Here is a 23,020-nt window from a genome sequence, read left to right on the forward strand (position 1 = left end):
CAACACTATTTGTAAAACAAAGAGATTCAGAAAGATAAAAGAATAAAAAGATGGACAAAGCTTTATCAGGCAAATGCAAAGAAAAGAAGGCAGGAATTGCAATTCTGAAATGTGACAAGGTAGATTTATGGGAGGAAATCATAGATAAGTAGTCAGATTTTAAAACAAAATATTTTATACCATGTTAAGGAGTCTAGACTTGCAGTCAACAGGACTTTTTGAAGGATAAACTACAAATGGAAAAGAATCAGATGTGCACTTTAAAGATGGACTAGACTGAGGTGACACTGGAGTCAGGGGATACAGTTAGAATGGGGCAACGGGCCACACACTGCTTGAGTACCTACTCTAGACCAAGTGGTTTACATTTATGTTCTCACTTTAATTCTAATAATGATATCAGGTGAGCCTTATGATTCCCATTTTATACATGGAGATTCTGAAGCTTAGGAAGATTAAGTAACCTGCCCAAGTAAACCAACTAGTAAAACGCCAGAATCAAGATTTTGAAGTCAGTTTTACTTAGCTCTTTGCAACTACATAATGCTATTTGTTGTTGTTGTGGTTGTTTTTTAAAATCCAAGTAAGAAAGAGTGAGGGTCTATGGTAGTTCAGAGAGATAGGTATTTAAGAAGCATAATTAGGAAGGTTTGGTGATGAACTGGACATTGTGTGAGATTAAATAACAAGAAAAAGAAATCAAGAATTCCAGAGGCCTTATAAAAGCTAGTGTCCACAAGGAATTACAAATATACTGAAAAGTAAAACAAACCAGAATGTCCTTTTATTCCCTTTTATTGTTTACTGCTTTTATTCTTCCCCAGACCTACGCCAGTTAAACCAAGCATACATGATTTGTTATGTGTTAAAAAAAACAATGAAAAGCCAAAACTATCATTACAACAACAATCAGGTCCTATGAAAACTATTAAAGACTAGAAGAGATACACCAACATCTAGATAAAAATTCAAAGAGGATTACCACAAAGGTGGCACTGCATGCTTCCTCCTTTTTTCCTTTGGGGAAGAGGCAGATTTTAAAATTAGTAGTATCCTAATAATTAATAAAAAATATTTGTTCTCAGTGTACAGGCATTGAGAGCAAAATAGTCTTCTTACTGCATAGGCTTTAGAAATTGACTTATAGGAAAAACATCTAGTTAGCAACATGTACATTTATATTCTTAAAATTTTAAAGTCTAATGACTTTTATAAAAGTCAAAATATAGAATCTTCTAGTTTTTCTATTTTTAAAATATAACACTTGAAAGTCCTCTGAAAATTTTTCTTTATCCAATTTTTGTTTCATTCCAATGTCCCAACTTAGTCTCCACAATTTCATATGAGATACTCTAGTGAATTATTTCTAGACATTTGATTAGTTAAATAAAGATATTTTGGCTGCATTTCTTTTATTCCATCTCATACTTACATGGAATAGTTCTCAAATAGAGATTATCTCTAATCACTTGCTGCAGTTTGTGGTCAACTGATCCTTTCTGAAACTGAAGACTCAGGTAATGTCGCAAATCTTTATTAATGACTTTGCCTACAAAAAAAACACACAAGACAAAACACATAACTGTTAGATCTCCAGTTAAATATCAGTGCTAGTTAATGAATACCCTTAAACCATTTAGCCATAAATAGGAAAAAGAAATCAGAATATTTTATCCAAAACAAGATAACTGTACCAAACTATTATAGGTACTATAATTAAAATACACAACTTTAATACACAACGTAGGCATAATTTTACATGGAAGGAGAGGGAGGACGTATAAGTCACAGAACATGACAAATATCCAATGACTTTAAATACGATCTATACCCTGGTAAGTGCCAAATTCTTATCACGTCTCTAACCCTGACCGATCTCCACCAGGCTCCAAACTCATCAAACTCTCTATATATTGCAGATATATTTGGAAGTCAAATAACCACATCAAATTTCAGATGACCAAAACAGAACTCTTAATTCTATCCTCTCCCATTATTTTCTTCTCCTCTCGTTCTTCCTGTCTTGGAAAATTACCACCACCAATCCAATCGAACAAACCCCAAACCTAGAAGTCATCCTCAATTTCTCCTTTTTACTTCTATCCCTCAACGCAATTTATTAGCAACTTCTGTCAGTTCTACCTCCAAAACATACACCATAACTGCCCACTTCCCTCCACTTCCACTGCCACCATCTAAGCTAAGCCACCATCATTTCTCACCTGGAATTCTGTAACAGCCCTCTAATCGGTTTCCCTGCATCCATTCTTGGCTCCTTCCTGCTCCCACCATTCACAAAGAAGCCAGAATGAGATTTTTAAACATAAATCAGATAATCACTATTCTGTTTAGAGCCACAAATGACTTCTTGCTGCTCTTGGAATATAATTCAAACTTCTAAACAGGCCTACATGTTTCAGCTCTGGCTATCTCTGACCCAAACTCACTCACCCTTCACCCTCTCAAACTACGTTCCACCCACACTGGACATCTTTATCATCTCTAACAGGCCAAATGGGTCCTATGCAAAACCTTCTGCCTATCACTAGATTGAACAGGCATTTTCCATCCACTTGCTTGACTCCTAGATACAATGTGAATAAATAGGAGTGAAAGGTTGTTTTTTCTTATTTGTGGGGAAAATGGGAGATTAAAAAGAGGGATATTAGGGGTCTCAAAGAAATATTAAGCAGAAAAATAGAGGACTGCAGAAATCTGATTGCAGTGAATTTATAATAAGGGTTGAGCTTAAAATGAACATCAAAGCAATCCAAACACTTTCCATGAGACAAGGTTTCAGATAATTAGAAAAGAGCAATGCTAAATCAAAATAGATTATCTTATTGAATAAGAAATGAATAGTTGATTAAAATATACTCTTTATTTTATTTGAAACAGCATAGTTATGACCAGATTAGATAAATCAAAGGTTACTACAGATCAGTTCATTCTTTTAACTATTATTCTGTAACACAGCATTTCTAATCCCTTCTTTTGGTCTTTTCTCACATATATAAATAAACATAACCTATATGAGAGAGTATTAAAATAAGCAGGAAATCAGAGAGCTTCTAAAGTTTAGAGATAACATTCATATCCTAAACTAATAAACATAAACCAAAAAGTCCCTGTTTTGCATTGTCAAAAATAGATGCTGAGGAAGGGGAGAAACTTGTGATCAAAGAAGAAAACCTGAAAGATATTTACAGGAATAACACAGAACAATGTGTGGTCCTAGAGGCTGCTTCTGCCAGGCACTTCGGGGCCCCACCAACCCAACTCCAATTTAAATGGAATCATATTATTTCATTTTTTATTTATATTATGGAACTTGTTCATTGCTGGGTAGAAGAAAAACCCAATTCATAATTAATACTGTACAGTCTCATTGCTTAGTGAACAAAATCATACCCAATGAGTTCATTACGTATTTTAAAAATCAGATAAGGAGTGTTTCAAATGCACTGTAATAATCAGTATACAAAAGCTTTTGTGGACTGTTACATAGGTGCTTGAAAGTATTAAGTGATGCTTGCAGAAGTTTGGTTAGGGTTTTTGACTAGACAGAGAATGCATCATTTTTTTCTATTTGAAATAAGCTATATAGGCTCCATAAAAACCTGCTATCCAATGTATTTTCAAAAACAGTTTTAATCTGGATAAAGGCTAATGCCTGTTTTATTAAAGAAGACAATCTAAATCAACACTTTTTTAATTCAAGGTTTGTCAAATTTTTTAATTTGAAGCTTTACTATAAAATATGGCATAACTCACAGAGATAACTATACAATGCTAAAAACCCACACTGGATTTTAATCTATAAAAACAACAAGACAAAGCCATAATAAAAATCATAGATCACAAATTACCACATGAGGGGGGCTCTTTTAAGGGAAAATGAAGGTAAACAACTCAATTCCTGTTTCAAGGGCCCACAAGACCTTAAGACAGAGAATCATTAAAGCGGAAAGAATTAGATTTAAAGAATAACACCTAGATTTATCAGGATGGGAACTGCACTCTATCTTCACCCTCAACTTCTATGGGGATTCTGGATGCAATGCTGAGATGAACAGTTGCAAAGAAGAGGGTGAAGTACAATTTCATAAATGGGATATTTAAAGTGCGCAACTATTCAAAGAAATCATCACACTTTTCTGAGGTTGGGGACAAAATATTACAAATATCAATGAAATGTCAACTATAAAAGATTAACAAATTATATGGATTGGCATTCTTTAAGATTAATAATAATTAATGACAGAATATATTGGATACAGCAGTCATCATGGACTTTCTTGCTTCAAGAAACCAAAAACAACTTTCGTAAGGGGACAGAATATTATGCTTTCCACTTCAATGTGGTTCCAGGGAATTTATTAAAAAAAAAAAAAAAAAGTACAAATATCCTGAATAGGGAGATGGCTGTGGAATTACCAGAAGGCCAACAGAACCATTAGCTCACAGAGACACCGCTGAGATTCTCTATATTATTAAATTGTATATGAACTTCCAGCTTTTGTTTAAGGAGGGTTTCACAGAAACTTGACATTTCAAGAGTATGAAAACATCTACTTGGGGTTAATGCAGTTGTTAAACAAATATGAAAAAAGATTCTTCATAATTGCATTCTTACCCAGCCAGCCTTTGCTTTTAAGTGTTAAGATTATTCTTTGACTTTTAAGTGATTTATAAATCGAGTTGATTTATGAAACTTAAAAAGAGATCTGTAAATCTTACATACACAGCTCAGGAGGGGAAAAGTCTATAACTGAAATCTCAATCATATGAATAAATCCAGGCACTCAAGTTTCAATATACAAATCCTCAGTCAAAAGAACTCATAACTCAAATTCATGCTTTCTGAGTGTATGCCAATTAATATTCACTACCATTTCTCTTTAAGGAATCAGTATATAGAATCACTGGTTATTATTTAGGTAAACACTGTGGCATGCTGGCATAGGTGTGGTCATGCAAGCAGCTGTAAACCAACCCAATTGCCAACATTTCATTGTCTTTTCTGTAAGGGTAGTCTAGGAGACTTTGTCAACCACTTGCCAAAGTCAAGATATGACATGTCTTTACTATTGTCTAATCCAGTAGTAATTATACAATTGAAAAGAAGAAAAACATAAGGTCAGTTTGGCATGTCTTGTTCTTATACATTCACGTTGATTCATGGAGACCACCCCTTTCTTTCCTAAACACTTTCAATATTTTATTAGTTTTATCTTTTACAATCTCTTCCAATGTCGCAGTTTAAACTTAGGGAAGTGGATTTGTGTTTTTCTCAATCTATGCCTTTTTGGAAACTGCGACATTTGTCTTGCCTCAGTCTCCTGGTACTTCCCCCATTCTCCACGATTTCACAAAGAATATTGACAATAACCCTGAGATCATACCTGAGAGTCCCTTTAACTCCTGGGGGGCAATTCAACTGAGTCTTGAAAACTTAATTTCATTTAAAGTGAATAATACTCTTATGATCTCATCTTTTTAAAATTTAATTTCCCTCATTTGAGGTTGTTTGTTTTATCTTTTACTGTTGGAAAAGTAATTCTTCCAGTTCTAGACTATGGAAGCAAAGTAAGAATGGTACAGAACTGATTTCTGCCTGTAAACTGCTACCAATAACGTCTTCTCACAGTAAGTCTACCTCTTCCTTCTCACTGCTCTTGCTTCAAACACAACCTTAAAAGCTCTTTGAGCTCTATGAAGTATCTAAACTCCTTCTGAGCTTTGGCCGATAGTAAAGGAAATTCTTCAATGTTTATTTTTTACAGTCTACTTAGCACTGTACAAATGTGATTGCGTTCCATCCAATTATCAATCACATACATCTTTTAAAAATCCTGAGCTGCTCAGAACATTCTTTGTACCCATAAGAATTTCATCACATAACTTTTCTTTTAGAAATCTCTAGTCTTGGAACCACACCTATAGATGTCATAAACTTAAAAAAAAAAAATCTGTTTTCCTCAAAGGCAAAGTACGGGCATAATCACGTCCCACTTTTCTTCCTTACTATGATGACTGTAAATAGCCTGGTGAAGTTCCCCAGCAAACTGTTCAATCTAACTAGTTCAACACAACTGATGTTACTAACTAGTCATTTCCCGTTAGACATAGACTCAGAAGAGCATTGCATTTTATTGCTTCCTCTACATCCTGAGCTCCATGAAACTAGTGAAAAAGATATACATGAGCTTAACTCCAAACTGGCTCCTTGGTTCAAGGCAGGAGTTCCCTAAGACAAAATAAACCAAACTGCAGTCCACTTGTTTGTGAAACTGTAAATGGTATTTGAACAAGGCTTTTCTAGATAATCAGTATCTACACATTTCAAAGTAAAATATATTCTGTGGCACAAAAGTTATTTAAAATATCTTATACAGTTGTTAAACATAAAAGTTTGTCAGCTATCTTAGGACCAAGGTCATGGTTTGTTTTTACAGATTTAGTGCCAGGATCTAGCACACAGAACAAATGAGTCAGCTTAATTTTGTATCTTTAATTGTTCATTTCACCCTCTACATCATCTAATGCAGGAAATTTTAGAATGCTCACTTAACTGATACAGTATTCTTTGTATATACAAAACTATATATATATATATATATTTTTTTTTTTTTTTTTTTTTTTTTTTGCAGTACGCAGGCCTCTCACTGTTGTGGCCTCTCCCGTTGCGGAGCACAGGCTCCGGACGTGCAGGCTCAGCAGCCATGGCTCACGGGCTCAGCCACTCCACGGCATGTGGGATCTTCCCGGACCGGGACATGAACCCGTGTCCCCTGCATCGGCAGGTGGACTCTCAACCACTGCGCCACCAGGGAAGCCCTATATAAAACTTTATTTTAAACTGTTTCTTAAACGATGAAATTAACTTTATTTGGACTCTGTCAAAATGCTACAGTAAATTCTTCATTGACACAGCAAGCTCTACGTCTTTAAAAGTAAGTTTTAATTACAGCTTTTATGCCAATTCCTCAAATTCTGTTCATCAGAACACTGATGACTAGGACTGCTATTTTATAATAATAATTATTATATTGTACATATATGCTATATGTTTTCACTCATTTCTCATGGAAAGCTTTAAGGTAGATATTATTATTCCCATTTTATAGGTAAGGAGCTGAGGTACAGAGAGGTTAAGTAACTCGGCCAAGGTTGTATCACTGAAAGTAGCAGACCTGGGATCTGAACCCAGTTAATCTGGCTCCAGAACCTGCACTATAAGCACTGTGCTAGAATACTTCCCTCCCTTCTTCCCTCCTTCCCTCCCTCCTTTCCATGAATTTCTTCTCTTGCTTAAGCTTACAAGAAAACAAGCTTAGAACACCATCTTTCATAAGAGCCCACCCTTCTATGAAAGTTACGTCTATCGTGTAAAAAAAGATTTACTGAGTCCTGAATAGTAGGCTTTTGCGGGTAAAGCAGTGAATGAGAGTGCACCCAACTGAACTAAAAGTCTCACAGGGAAGATGAACACTGAGAAAGAAATTTCAAACTCGAGAGCATTATGAAAGAGAAGCATAGAGCACTGTGGGAATCTATAATCTGGATCCTAAGTCTAGGGAGCCTAGGGAGCCGTCAGTGAGTAATCACACTGGAGCTGAAACCTGAAGGATAAATAGAAGCCAACTAGACAAAAAAAAAAAAAAAGGTGGGGGGATTGGTAGAGGGAGTGGTACATGCGAAGGCACTTACTTGAGGTGGGAAAGAACACAGTGCTGACAGGAACTGAGAGAAATCCAGTATAGCTGGTTCTTAGGAAGTGAGGAAGAGTTCACACAAGCTGAGACAAGAGTTCCAAGGGCCAGTGGGTTGAGTAGAACCTTGTGACAATAATTTAAAAGAACTTCAACTAACTCAGGTATGACACCAAGGACCTTCATAATTGCTATAAGCTAGCAACTATGGATATATTCTTACTGGTCACATCTATATTTCATATTTGTGTTCAAATGCCACCTTGTTATTTCTATTCAGTCTTTTATCTGTAAGAGGATTTTCAAGGTGTAAGAGGATATTCAAGGTTATAAACTTAGACAACCCCTATCAACATAACTCTTTAAGTGTTCCACTCTCATTATAGGCAAGTGGAACCTAATGAATTTTTTAAATAATTTATATAACTAAATTCTTATTCTGTCCCAAATTTGAAAAGCACTAAATCTTCTGGAATCTCTTGAGCCACTTAGTGTTTAAAACTGGCCAGTTTTCAGTATTCTTCTGAGTTACAGTGTGAAGAAACACAGACTGAAGCGATCAAGCGGTGTTGCTGTCTTCCGCAGAATCCTGCTGCCACCTCACCAGTCAGGAGAAAGTCTCCTACTAACAGAGGTCACGTTCTTTTTTTTTTTTCCCCCTCAGGCTTTTAAGATATTATTGACATAAAATATACACATAAGTTTAAGCTATGCATGCAACGATTTGATACATGTATATATTGTTAAACAATTACCATAGTTAAGGTCAGTTTGTAACCCCATCCTTTCACATAATTACCATTTTATGTATGTGTGGAGATAGCACTTAAGATCTACTCTAACATCTTTCATGTATATAATCTGGTATGACAGTCATCACGCTGTACATTAAAACCCCAGAACTCATCCACCTTAGAGCTGTATGTTTGTACCCTTTGACCAACATCTCCCCATTTCCCCCACACCTAGCCCCTGAAGAAAATGCACCATTCTGCTCTTTATTTCTATGAGAATATGAGTTTCTATTTCTATCTCTATTACATTCCACATGTAAATGAGAAGATACAGTATTTGTCTTTGTCTGCTGGAGGTCACATTCCTTGTCTCTATTACAAATTAGGGAGTAGTACATATTAAAATGAGTGTCCATTCTCCACTGATTCCTGGAAGCAGCTATCATAAACACATTGGTCAGATTTCATCTACTGCCCTGGGTCCTACATCACTGGCAGTTTAAGGCCAAGTCTGCTGCTGCACATCTGGTCCTTTCCCAGCACACCCTAGAAATGTTTTCTCCCTCCCTCCTTTCTCTCCGTCCTTTCTTCCTTCCCTCCCTTCCTTGATTATTATTTTTAATGCATTTACCATCAGAAGAACTGGAAGCATAGCTAAAGTAAGAACTCTTTGGTTTAGGTAATCTGAAAAATCCCTGAACTACACCAAACTAAATATACCCATCCCTAAAAGCCTAACACTGTTTACTACATGTAGAATTCAATATTAATGCAGCATTGAAATTGCTTCATTATATTCAAATTATGTGCAAACAAAACCCATTATCATGCTGTATACTTTTTTTTGAAAGTTTTTTATGGTTTTTATTTGCTTAAATAAAGCAAGTATTTCTGTGTAGAATGTATTTGCAAGTAACAATCATTTCTCTAAAAAAACCTGATGCATGGCCAGGAATCCAAGTTATAAATATTATAAAAAGTTGGTGGCCCAGAGAATGCTGTTGTATCTATATCTGTTCTTACTTCTGAGGCAACTACCCCAGTCCTGCTAACACCCTGCCCTACCCTCTAACCTCCACACCCAACTCTTTCCCCTGCTGGTTTCAGTTTTGTGTCTACTCCACCTGGAGACCCACAGTGTTGTATACACATAAATACCGTTAGGGCAAAAGGCCTGCACATTGACCACCTGTTCACCTGCTCTTTGAAGCCAACACCCAGGCAGAACTCTGAAGTCCACATTAAGGAACTTCTGTTTTCATCTCTCCTCCCCGCTCGTTATTACTACAAACAATGGGGTACGTGTTGGCCTCCCTCACTGGATCTTAAGCCTGTGTGAAGCCACGAACTATGTTTCGTTCATCTCTGTATCTACCCTCCAAAATACCTAGCACAGCTCTGAGTAAACACTCTCTTAAACACACCAAAATGATACTTGATAATGTGACTGCTATACTGACAGTTTTAAATGGAATTCATCTCCGACAAACACGTTTACTATAATCCTCACAGAAATCCCTTCATTAACCAGCACTGTTAAAAGTAAGTTTTGATTATAACAATGTGGTCAAACGCTCATAAGGTATTTTAAGTGAAAAGAGCAGGTCACAAAACAGAATATTCAGTGTGACCCCCAAATTGTAACATACCTGAGGATATGCAAATTTTTAAAATGTAAGGGTCATACAAAAACTCATACTTAAACATTAGCAATACTTAAAACATTATTGCAGGTATAATTATTGGGTGATTTAAAAAAACTTTTATCTTCATGGTTTTTGTATTTTCAAATTTTCTACAGTGATCATCTATTACTATAATGAGAAAAAACTTTTAAAAACTAGAAACCACATTTTCAAAAACTTTGCCCTTCAAAGGTCATTCGTGGAAAAGGAAGCCTGACCCAGTGAAGCATTATGACAAAAAACTTGCAAAAGTTCTATGTAAAAGCTGATACTATTTGTCTAGGTTTTCCTTTAATCATTTGTTTTTAATAAGTAGTATTTTCCCCATACCGAGGTTAAATTCCAACCATTTTGCTTTTAACTGAAACTCTCAATTGATAAATAAGCTATAGAATATTCAAATCTACATTTGAAAAGTAAGATGAAAATCACAATTCTAGAAAAGACACAACAAAATCACCACAATTTTCCCTTTAAAAGTCATGCATCAGAAAGAGCAAAGTAAGATGAACCTTCCTAGCAGAAAACAGTAGAAAAAATAAGAAATCATCAAAAGTGGGTCTTTTTCTTTTCAAAGCTTTTATTTGATGGGATCATGTAGATTTAGTTCTTAAAAACAGTTTTTCTAAAATGCTATCCTGAGTCTATTTACAATTTTTTCTTTGTGGCACTCACATCAGGAATCATTAGCAAACCTGTCAGAATGCCAGATAACCAGTGCTGGATGGCACACGGAAATCTGAATCATAGTATTAATGCTTCATCCTTTTGACAAGAGGGTACAAAGCCCTCTATTGTGCCTTGTCATTTTCCCTGAAAACAGAAAACTGGGTTTTCTGCAAATCAAAGTTATATGCTTCAGCAGAATGTCCAGGACTTGAGGTAGAAGATCTGTTACTGATATTTCATTGTAGCAGCTAATAAAAAGATAGCTGAAAGGGAATACAGATGTGCTTGATTAGAAGTCTGAGTGGAAAAAAAAATGACTATTACAGAATTCAGACTGCATTTTAAGATGCATCATTATGTAAACAATCTCAACTTCTAGGTTCAGGCAGTAGGCTGATATAATTAACCACTATTAAAAAAGGAATTTAATAGCTTCTTTTTCTCTGATATCTTTTAAAAATAGAAATTTATCCCAAGCCTTAGAAATTTTCCAAAGTAGATAGTTTAAAGGTCCTAAAAACTATATTACACATCAAAACTGATCTGACTCCAGGGAGAGTCAACATTCGTTAAAAAATAATTTGTTATTTCCCATCTTCATTTCTAATCTCTGTGTTTCATCAGGAACATATTTAAAAGGATTTCTTTATCATCCTTACAAAAAATGTCAAAATTTCAAAGAAACATTTTTAGAGATAAATGGCCATTTCTATGTATATCCCCCTATTCAGATTCCTCCACTAAAAACCATTCCCCCCCCCACTCACCTCAACTATAAGTCTGAGTGAATCAGGACGTTTCAGAAAATGTCAACGTAAATGAAAGTGTCAGAAGATCTCCAGTCTCCCATTTCCCATTAAAGGGTCTTAACAAACAAAAGAATACCAGCAAAAAAGAAAAAAAAAAGAGGGAGGGCAGGAAAGAAAGAGGGATGGGAGGGAGGAAGGGTGAGATGGAAGGAAGGAAGGAAGGAAGGGAGGAAGGGAGGGAGGGAGGGAGGGAGGGTAGGAAGAAGGAAGGAATCTGTACCCCTAAACTAAACCAATAGCAAGGAAAGAATCTATTTCAAAAGACAATGGGAATTTCTATAAATTCCAATATCAATTAGTGAGAACTAAGAAACTGCAAAGTAAGAACCACAATCAAGGGTACCAAATGGCCTTACTAGCTTGATAGTCTGAATTTAGGTTTAAGAACTGAAAGGGAGTCTTCTGGGCAACATGACAATATAAGTCACTTTTACAAAAGGCTCTCTAGTACAGAACAAAATGAGGAGAAATAATCAAAAATAGAAGGAAAAAAAGAGTTAATCTCTGTCCATCAAATATCAACTCCAAAGAATACAAAACAATTTAGACTACACTGAGAAAATGCCCGAAGCTGACATACAACACCCTAGCTCATAAGCATAGCACATTTTGCAGACTCTGAGTACAAAATATTGATACATGTTGAATGTATATGTTGATCTACAAAACAAAAGGTATATAAGTTGCTGTTCCCAATCCCTAGGAGAGGAGATAGATGCGTTCAGACAGAAATAGTGACAAAACTCCCCAAAAGTAGCTGCCTTTGGCACTAACCCCCTACACCTCCTCGGACATCAGAAAAACTAAACAGAGGCTATATGCCTCTACATCAAGCTGGAGAGTTTATGCGCTAATGGTAACAGTAAGTGGTACCCAGGTAAATAGGAAAAGTAGTCAAGAAAGAGCATTAATGAGTTTAAGCAAGGTAACAAAATTAGACTGGCATATTAAAAAGTTAACATCTCTGTGTGTAGAATAAACAGAGGAGGGAGCCAAGAATAGCTATGGGCATGTAGTTAAAATGTGAGGGCCGGGTCGAGCCGCTGGTTAGGAAGCGGCTGCAGCTGGCCCGAGCTTCTGAGGCTTACAGGCCCAATGAACAACTGGTTGGTGCTTAGACCCCTGCCGCAGCGGCGGGTCCCTTCACGTGCTTTCGGCGGCGACATGGAGCTGGAGGAGTTGGGGATCCGAGAGGAATGTGGCATGTTCGGATGCATCGCCTCAGGAGAGTGGCCCACGCAGCTAGATGTGCCGCATGTGATCACTCTGGGACTCGTGGGGCTGCAGCACCGGGGTCAGGAGAGTGCTGGTATTGTGACCAGTGATGGGAATTCGATACCAACATTCAAAACACACAAGGGAATGGGTCTTATAAATCACGTCTTTACTGAAGACAATTTGAAGAAATTATATACTTCAAATCTTGGAATTGGACACACGAGGTACGCCACTACAGGAAACTGTGAATTAGAAAATTGCCCGCCCTTTGTTGCTGAAACACTTCATGGGAAAATAACTGTGGCGCATAATGGCGAATTGGTAAATGCTGCTCGCTTAAGGAAAAAGCTTCTGCGTCACGGTATTGGTCTGTCAACAAGTTCTGATAGCGAAATGATCACCCAGTTACTTGCGTATACCTCTCCTCAGGAACAAGATGACACCCCAGACTGGGTGGCAAGGATTAAAAACTTAATGAAGGAAGCACCCACGGCATACTCTCTGACTATAATGCACAGAGATGTGATTTATGCGGTACGAGATCATTATGGAAATCGTCCTCTGTGCATTGGTCATCTTATTCCTGTATCTGATATAAATGACAAAGAAAAAAAAAATCTTCAGAGACAGAAGGATGGGTGGTGTCTTCAGAATCTTGTAGCTTTTTATCTATTGGTGCAAGATATTACCGTGAAATCTTGCCTGGAGAAATTGTGGAAATATCCAGACATAATTTCCAAACTCTTGATATTATACCAAGGTCTGAAGGAAACCCAATGGCTTTCTGTATCTTTGAATATGTTTATTTTGCAAGACCAGATAGTATATTTGAAGACCAAATGGTTACACAGTAAGATACCGTTGTGGTCTGCAGCTGGCAATTGAAGCCCCTGTGGATGCGGATTTACTTAGCACTGTCCCGGAATCTGCTACGCCTGCTGCCCTTGGTTACGCAGCAAAGTGTGGGCTTCCGTATGTGGAGGTGCTATGTAAAAACCGGTATGTAGGAAGAACATTCATTCAGCCAAACATGAGGTTAAGACAACTTGGTGTTGCGAAAAAATTTGGAGTATTGTCAGACAACTTTAAAGGCAAAAGAATTGTTCTTGTAGATGATTCAATTGTGAGAGGCAATACCATTTCACCCACAATCAAATTGCTCAAAGAATCTGGTGCAAAAGAGGTACACATTCGCGTAGCTTCACCACCAATTAGATATCCATGCTTCATGGGAATAAACATACCAACAAAAGAAGAGCTTATTGCCAATAAACCAGAATTTGAGCATATCTCAGATCATCTAGGAGCAAACAGTGCTGTGTATCTGTCAGTAGAAGGACTGGTTCCATCTGTACAAGAAGGGATAACATTTAAAAAACAGAAAGTGAAAAGGCAAGATATTATGGTTCAAGAAAATGGAAATGGTCTGGAATGTTTTGAAAAGAACGGTCATTGTACAAAGGAAGATGTTATGGTTCAAGAAAATGGGAATGGTCTGGAATGTTTTGAAAAGAACCATCATTGTACAGCTTGTCTGACTGGAAAATACCCTGTGGAACTGGAATGGTAGGTGCTAGGGCAGACACGATATTTCAAAACACAAAGTTAGTGGAGAAGTTACAGTGGTTACACCTCCATTTACTGTTACTCAGTACAGTGTGAAATGCCACATGCTTGTGTTATAAGTTTTGAGATTTTTTTCTGAAAAGGGTACCAAAGTGCTATGATTTCTTTAGTAATCCTAGATAAATATTTTGGTATTATCTAGGAACTTGGATGATCCTTTCAGTTTTATTTAATAGTTTAGTACTTTTATTTTTAGAAATCATATACATTTAACTTCAGATCATCAACAGTAATGCAACGAATCGGTAAATTTCTGTTTAAGAGAGGATTGCCAGGTACTCTTCTCTCCCACAGGTTCTTAGAGAATTTTGTGGAATGTTTGAGAGTTATAGAAATTCAGTTATGGAATATTTTCATAATTGAACCTTGCTAATTACATATAATACAACAATATGTGGTATTCTTTTTTTTTTTTTGCTCAAGCATTGGCTAGCCTTTTTCACCTGGTCAGAGAAGGCAGGTGATCAGTGGCATTTGCCAGGTCCACACTTTAAAGAGTTTGCAAGAGGTTAGACTAAGGTGTTGTGATGCAAACAGGACATGTGAGTTAAGTATAACATTCCATGCAAACCTTGAATCCATTATATCCCAAAGTTACCTAGCATCAAGAGTTCTCTTTAAAAAAAGCAAAAGACAGAAGAAACACCTTTTTGTGCCTCACTTTCCCCACCTGTGCAATGAGGTGCTTATATTACTAAATTAAATAACTTGCAGCAGTTATTTTGGTGGTTAGAGCCATCATTCCACCCCTCAGTTTTAAGACAGTGCATGATTATTAGCTTTTGAAATGTTGGCCACTGGTCTGCAATTGAGATTTCAAGAGGGAGACATACAGCAGTAATTTGCAACCTATCTTTGAGATGCTCTGAGAATGACTGTAAAAACATGGCTGTGCAAAATATTTTCCTACATTTGACTAGAAAGTATGATCCATACTATGTAGTGCCCTTATAGTAGAAGCCCAGCAAGTAACCTGGTACATTTGAAGTAAAAAATAATTTTTTAGATTCTAACAAACCTTTTATCCTTAATTTGATTATATGCTTTTTTAATGAAGTGCTTGATCACTTGCAAATATACTGTGTATGCAATGAGATGATCAAGTAGAAACATTGTAGGGGCCAATTTTACGGAACAAGGAGACAACAACTTTTTTCACTTAGCATGCTCATCTAATTCCAAGAATCAACGTATCACTTTTTCTACTTTGTTTTATTGGGATCTAATGAATTAGATTTTTTTTAAGGTTTTTGTTTGTTTGTTTGTTTTTTAACATCTGAGATTTAAAACTTTAAAATGACTTGCCCTCAACCCTTGTTTATGTAAGATTTTTAAAACATAAAAGTGTTTGTTTCTGTGTTATTACCATGAATTGGTGTACCTAGTGTCCAAATCCACCTATAATTGTAATATTTATTAATAACCATAATCTTTTGTCTTCATTTGGTATTTAGTCTCATGTGTTGTATCATGGCAGGCCAAGAGAAAACGTTGACAGCTCTTTAAGCCCATGTGCAGAGGGCAGCAGTGGGTCAGATAACCCTGTGGTGGTACCACAAGCAAACTGGCATCTGAATAAAGCCCTGGGACCATTTGTGTGTATAGCCTCTTGCCTTAAATGTATTCCTCATGGCAGCATATGGAGGAGGCAAGACCTTATGGGTCAGTTTTGAACCAGCCTTACTTTGATTTTTTTAAAAACAAGAGAGTCAGGGAAAGTACTAAACCAAAATCTCTGATTTGACTTTTGTGTTTTCCATAGTTTTTATTTTGTTTTACTGAGACGCTTTTATAAAGGAAAATGGTACTGTGACAGTTTGGTAATTCTACAAATTTTTTACTCTTTCTCCATCATGGCCTTTTATTTCACAAGTTTCTGAAGTGTGAATTACAATTTTATACCAGTGTAATCTCAAATGTTGTTTAGCTGCTTTAAATTTTTATAGGTATTGTAAACTGCAGAGCAAATGAGAAATGTGTTTTCACAGGATCTATATTGTGAACTAAACTAAGCCTACTTTTTGTGACTTCCTTGTGATGCGTTGGTGACAAATGTATGTAACGAGTACATTAAAAAAAAAAAAAAAAAGTGAGGGCCACTGTCCAGGTGACAGATGATTTAGATCAGTAATGGGAATGGAGGAGCGGATGGATTTGAAATTCACTGTATATGCCCATATATAAGTAAAGTTTTTCAATACCAAACACTGTCCTTACAAGAGGAAGTTGTCTTATATTTGAACCTTACAAAGTCTCAGATTACAGAATGATTTATAAGTTATTTTATTTTGAAAAAATACAAAGTACTGTCTGAAGAAAGCATGTTACCCTGAACCAACAACTGTTTAAGAGACAATCTGACACAATTGCTAGGGAGACGTGATGGTGGGGGCGGGCGGGGAGCAAATAAAATGAGAAGATTTAGTAATTATTCCTTGGGGTACTACACAACTGCACACACAACTGCATGTGGCAGATGTCACTGTCAAGCAATCTTTCAATGATAGGTTGTTTTTTTGTTTGTTTAAGGGAAGAGGTGCCTTTATTTTTTTATTTTTTGGCCCTGCCGCACAACTTGTGGGATCTTAGTTCCCCAACTAGGGACTGAACCCAGGCCCTTGGCAGTGGAAGTGCAGAGTCCTAACCACTGGACCACCAGGGAATTCCCTCAATGATCACTTCTGGAAAAAAGCAATTCAGTCCATACTTAGGTTATGAGATCATAAATATATGTCAACAACAAAAGTGAAGGGAAAAATTTTTGCTCTAATTTTACTTGTGGCTAGGACAGCACTATACACAGATTTAAAAACTACAATATCTCATACAATTTAGATGGAAGAGAGGAGGAGGTGAACTAGGAAACTGTGTTAGGTAACTCATTCCAGTGTTGACACAATACCAAAGGTGTAAGTTGAAGAGTTTGCACAAACTTTTTACAATAAATAGTGGAAAAGTAGTATTTCTAAATTTCATTTTAAATATATGTGTAATTAAATTAAATTTTAGAGGTAGAAATCTGATTTTATCCCTAAAAGTTTACATTCATACTGCCTAATCAAAAGGATATGTATTTTTTTAAAGTGTCTTTTAAAAAATTGTGGGATAGCTTAAGCTTAACTACAGGGCCTCCTCCTATTTGGATATTCATGAAATTGTGAATAGAATCCATTAGCCTTAGTAATATATTTGACAGGAAGATTCAGGGGAAAAGAGACAACAGAAAAGATCACTCCAGGCTTCTAACTTGAATAACCAGGAACTTTAAGTTCCATTTGAATAAAAGACATAGAAAGGGGAAGAAATGGACTTCCCTGGTGGCACGGTTGGCAGGTTAAGGATCCACCTGCCAATGCAGGGGACACAGGTTCAAGCCCTGGTCCAGGAAGATCCCACATGCCGCGGAGCAACTAAGCCCATGCGCCACAACTACTGAGCCTGTGCTCTAGAGCCCGCGAGCCACAACTACCAAGCGCACGTGCTGCAATTACTGAAGCCCACATGCCTAGAGCCGGTACTCCACAACAAGAGAAGCCCCCGCCATGACAAGCCCGCGCACCGCAGCGAAGAGCAGCCCCTGCTCGCCTCAATTAGAGAAAGCCCGCACGCAGCAATGAAGACCCAACACAGCCAAAAAAATAAATGAATTTAAAAAATTTTTAAAAAGAAAGGGGAAGAAACAAGTTTGGGATTTGAGGCAGAAAATCAGGGTATGGTTTGGGGTATGTTATTTGAGATGCTAGTGAAACAGATACCATGTGAAAATATCAAGAGATCTGAATTTAGAGCTGTAAATTGGGAGTCTTTAGCTCACAACAAATATCTGGCCTTGGTAGAGATGTGGGGTGATGTAAGTTGGAACAACTTTTCTGAAAGGCATTATGGCAATATCTATCAACATATACTTGCATGTCTTCTGGCAGAAGAGCTCTACTGAAGTTATATTCACACAAAAATGTAAAAAAACATAAAAGATGAATGTTTATCACAGCATTATTTATAAGGAATTTAAATGTCCAACTATAGGTAATGGTAAGTAAATTATAAATGATGAAATATATCTTCAATTACTGAGGTATGATGGAGTTTAAACATGTTGTTGAGTAAAATAGAGGGAGTTGTAGAAGGGCGCATTTAGTGCAAGATGTCATTTATGAAATTGGTACACTTTTCTTACATATATTTATGCAAAAATATATTCTAAAATATGCTTATCTCTGAGTAGCAAGATGCTGAAGTATTTTACCCTCAGCTTTGTAATTTTCCATATTGTTTGAGAGGCTAAAGACAACAACAACAAAAGCATACCATTTTTTAGAACTCTATAAAGCTTATTTTTTTCCTTTTTCTCAAGTGTTTAAGAATTAGAGCACAACATAATCTTAGAGGTAAACAAACAAAAAAACAAAAACAAAAGAAACAGGAGAGGAAGACCACCCTGACTGTACAACTGGCTTTCCGACTTCAGGGCTGCATAACTAGGAACATATTGTCAAAACTGGAGCACCACCCCAGGCTTGAGACCGAACAATTAGGCTAGAGAAGTCAGTCCTGGTTGACCTAAGCCTGTAATTTGATTAATGAAATGAATAGTGACTGAGTGTTTAACAGGTCACTCACAGAACTGGTTCCTGAACCCTGACCCAGGGATAATGTGATTTAGGACAAGTTACTGTAAGACCACATCTTAAGGATTAGTAAATTATGTACATGAAAACACAGACTGGAAAAAAGCAATTAAATAGCCTGACTCCACTAAAAATATTTCCCGTGAAAAAGAAAAAAGAATAGAAAGATTATATGATAGAGGCCAGTCTCTCCCTTAAAGAAAATAAAACCAAAAGACAGAGGAATAATAGTACAAAACATCAGGCACTGCACTAGTGTTGAAGCTATAGAAACCACAATATAGTACCTGCCCTGGTGTTAGGGTGTCACAGACAAGTATAAGCAAATAACTGCTAAAACCAGTGAGAAAGCATGTACAAGGTGCATGAGAGTATGTAGCTAAGAGAAAATAAATAATTGTGTTTAGTGGGGAAAACCAGTTAATCTAGGCTGGGAGTATGGATGGGGCGCATGGGATCAGGACCACGGTGGGCGTTCCAGGCAAGGGGAAGAGAATGCACAGTGGCAGGGTGGTGGTGGATTATAAGACTAGAGAGAGATGCAGAAAGCTCAGGTAACAGAATGTTTTACTTATGTCACTGAAGGGTCAGAACATGACTCTAGTGAAGAAGTGACTAAAATTTTTACCAGGGGAATGACACAGCCAGACTTCTTTTTCGATGGATCATTCTGGCAACACTGTGGACTACGAAGACAAGGAAAACAGCTGGAGGATACCAAGACCAGCACAGAATAAATTTAGCCACAAACCCATTAATACTGGCAGTAGAAGCAGTAATAGAAGAATCAATGTAGCAGAAAATTGGATTGGTGAAATAGGAGGCAACTCAAGAAACATACACTGATAATAAGAAATTAACCAAGATAGGAAATGAATGATCACAGATTTGCAGAGTGCTATAATCCAAACTTCAAATGATAGGAGTCCTTGAAGGAAAAAAGAGAATGAACTAAACAATTAATAAACAAGGAGTGCAGTTGAAGAAAACTGAAAATTTTTAAAGGAATGAAATTGGAAATTGAAAGGTTTACCATGTCTCAAAAAAAAAGAAGAAGGAAAAGAAAAACAACAGCATCATAAAAACACAAATTTAAATTCTGTAGGTTTTGGGGTGGAGGTGCAATCTCTAAGTTTCCCAAAAGAAAGACTAGATATTAAAGAGTCAAAATCAAGAGAGATTAAGATGATAACTCCATGGTGAAAGACATGAGGTGATATCTGTGCTCCATCTGCTTGACGACGGAAAAGTCTTTTCAGAGTTGTGGTGGTAGTGGTGGTTTAAAAAGAATTTTTGTTTCCTCTATCTTTTCTTCAGCAAACAATGGAAGGAGTAATCCAGAGCTCTATGACTGAAGCTAAAGAAAGCCTTGTAATTTAGAGCTGCTGTAGGCAAATACTATATAATATTATTACTGTGAAAAAATAAACAAGTGACACATGAGAAAGAAATAAGAGACACAGGCAAGGTAACAAGACCAACAGATACAGAAAGCAGGCACAATCCAAACTACCTTATTTTTCACGGTGAAAAGTCAGAAATTACTGCCTCACAGAGAAATATAAATTAATCACAATTAGGTTGGAAAAAGTTTGTGGTAAGTTCAAGACTAACATCAATTCTTTGTAGCTCCTTAAAAACATACACCTTCATATATTATATGATTATACCACCTTGTTACTGATATTATGAGGCACTTTTTTTTTTAACATCTTTATTGGAGTATAATTGCTTTACAATGGTGTGTTAGTTTCTGCTGTATAACAAAGTGAATCAGCTATACGTATACATATATCCCCATATCATCCCCATGTGACCCTCTAGGCGGTCACAAAGCACTGAGCTGATCTCCCTGTGCTATGCAGCTGCTTCCCACTAGCTATCTATTTTACATTTGGTAGTGTATATATGTCTATGCCACTCTTTATGAGGCAGTTTTATAATACACAGGATTAAACTCTCAAGAAAAAATATGATTCATTTTGTACCTTAACCTCAGTAAACTTCATATAATACTTTGTTAAATTTTAAATCTAAAATTAATACCAAAAAATTCAAAAATTTTAAAAAAGTAAAATTAAAACCACAGAGCACTTTTGCTGCTCTTAAGAAGACTATCCTACTTAAAAGAGGGACTAGTAGATGACAAAAAGCACCATTAAAAAGTATTCTTAGTTATCAAGGGCTTTTAAAGAGTCAGATGTGAGGATTTTAGACAAGATCTTAAAAAATAAGAAAAATTGGCAAAAAATTAAACACTTGCTAGTGATAAGATCATGGGTTACTCTGTCTTGTCTTAAGTTTTTTCGTAAATGTTGTTACTATTTTTACAATTCAAAACAAAACTAGAAAACTCCCAAACACAAAAACATAGGTATATTTTGTTTATCAATATAAAGACAAAGATATACATATTAATACTGACTGAAAGGGAATCTGCAGACATGGAAATAAAGTTTAATGTTCAGTTCTATTTCTGGGCAGCTGTGTGCATTTATAATATAAAAATTTAATGAAAAACTGAGATACAAAATGATTCATAGTTGACTCTACAAAAATGACATACTGTACATAATTTTTCTTACAAAGTATGAATGATCTTTAAGCAGTAAGGGTATATTTATGTGATAATAATTTTAATTAAATTACCTAGTCAATTCAGTGAAGAACCAATTTAACTGATTTTATTTGTTAAATTAATGATTACTAATTGTTTGGGTTATAATTATATATCTGTCATTGAACAATGCTATATTATAAAATTTAAAATAACAACTCTTACTTTATAGCAGAGGTTTAAAAAAATGTTGTAAGAACAGAATTCCACCTTCAAAGAAATTTTATGAGGAATTCAAATGTACAAAAATAGATAAACTGCTGAGTCCAATTTGAAAAACATTGCTTCACCAGTCATAGATTTATCAGATTAAACATAGGAGGTTGTTTTAGTTCCTCAATATGGCTGCAATATGCAACAGCCACCTCAAAGGGGGAAACAGGGATTTCTGTTAATATAATGTTATATATTAAGGCTTCCCAAAAGTATAGTTAATTTAGTCAGTGATAGTGCCCTGCTTTCTCCTTTTTCTTTTTCCAAGACAACTTTTGTTAAAATGTAACTTCTTCTTCTACAAATTGAAAAGGGAGGAGGAAAAACCACTAGAAAAAAATGGCAAAAATTAATGACTAGACAGTTCACAGAAAAAGAAATGCAATGACCTGTAAACATAGAAAAAGATATTCAACTTCACTCATAATATGATAAATGCTAATTAAAACAACATAGATACCTCTTCTCACCCATCAGACTAATGAAACATGCAACACCGTTGGTGAGGTTGTGAAGAAACAGGCATTTGTATAAATTGTTGGTGGGTGCAGTAGTATACCAAGAGGGGGGGTGATGTAAACAGACCATGCCAGATGCCCACAATAAGGAAGTACACTGTCCACAGAGAATTTATGAACTAAAACTAAAGCTTGATCTGCTCCTTATCATCATGTGATGGCAATTTTTCTAAATGTCAGCAATAAAATGCTGAGAAAAATCTCGCATTGTTCCAAATTCCAAATAATTGTTGCGGTTGTTGTTGAGTTTTAATAACATGTATGTAAGTTTCAAATTCGACACTTTTATTACTTATTTCTTAAACACTGAACTATACATGGAAGTTAATTTGGAGAACTCCCAGTTTGGCCCCTGATATACATGGACTCAGTTCTACACATTCATTTCAGAAGTTAAGTCTGTAATGTTTTGAAATGGTTCAAACTCCATTTGAGCACACTTTGCCTCTAGCCCCTGTGTTACACTACATACTCCTGCATTTAAGCAATAGATTCAAAATAAACAATGACAGCTGTATGCTATTTCTCTTTTCTAGGTTATCTTTTTTTCTGGTGGGAAGTTTTAGATGAGTTAATCAGACACAAAAA

General features: G+C 36.1%; 1 protein-coding gene and 1 pseudogene across 5 annotated transcripts in view; one reads left to right on the forward strand and one right to left on the reverse strand.

Annotated features, from left to right (window-relative positions):
* MAGI3 (membrane associated guanylate kinase, WW and PDZ domain containing 3) overlaps nt 1-23,020 on the reverse strand; it is a 272,415-nt gene that overhangs the window by 100,731 nt on the left and 148,664 nt on the right. For all 5 annotated transcript variants that reach the window (XM_030869077.3, XM_060301074.2, XM_030869076.3 and 2 more), the window contains exon 2: nt 1,433-1,549. In XM_030869077.3, coding sequence (XP_030724937.2) covers nt 1,433-1,549 — 117 coding nt within the window. The remainder of the gene's footprint in view (nt 1-1,432; nt 1,550-23,020) is intronic.
* Nucleotides 12,777-14,400, forward strand: LOC115859765 (amidophosphoribosyltransferase pseudogene; annotated as a pseudogene).

Source organism: Globicephala melas, chromosome 1 (assembly GCF_963455315.2).
Source record: "Globicephala melas chromosome 1, mGloMel1.2, whole genome shotgun sequence".
Classification (NCBI taxonomy): domain Eukaryota; kingdom Metazoa; phylum Chordata; class Mammalia; order Artiodactyla; family Delphinidae; genus Globicephala; species Globicephala melas.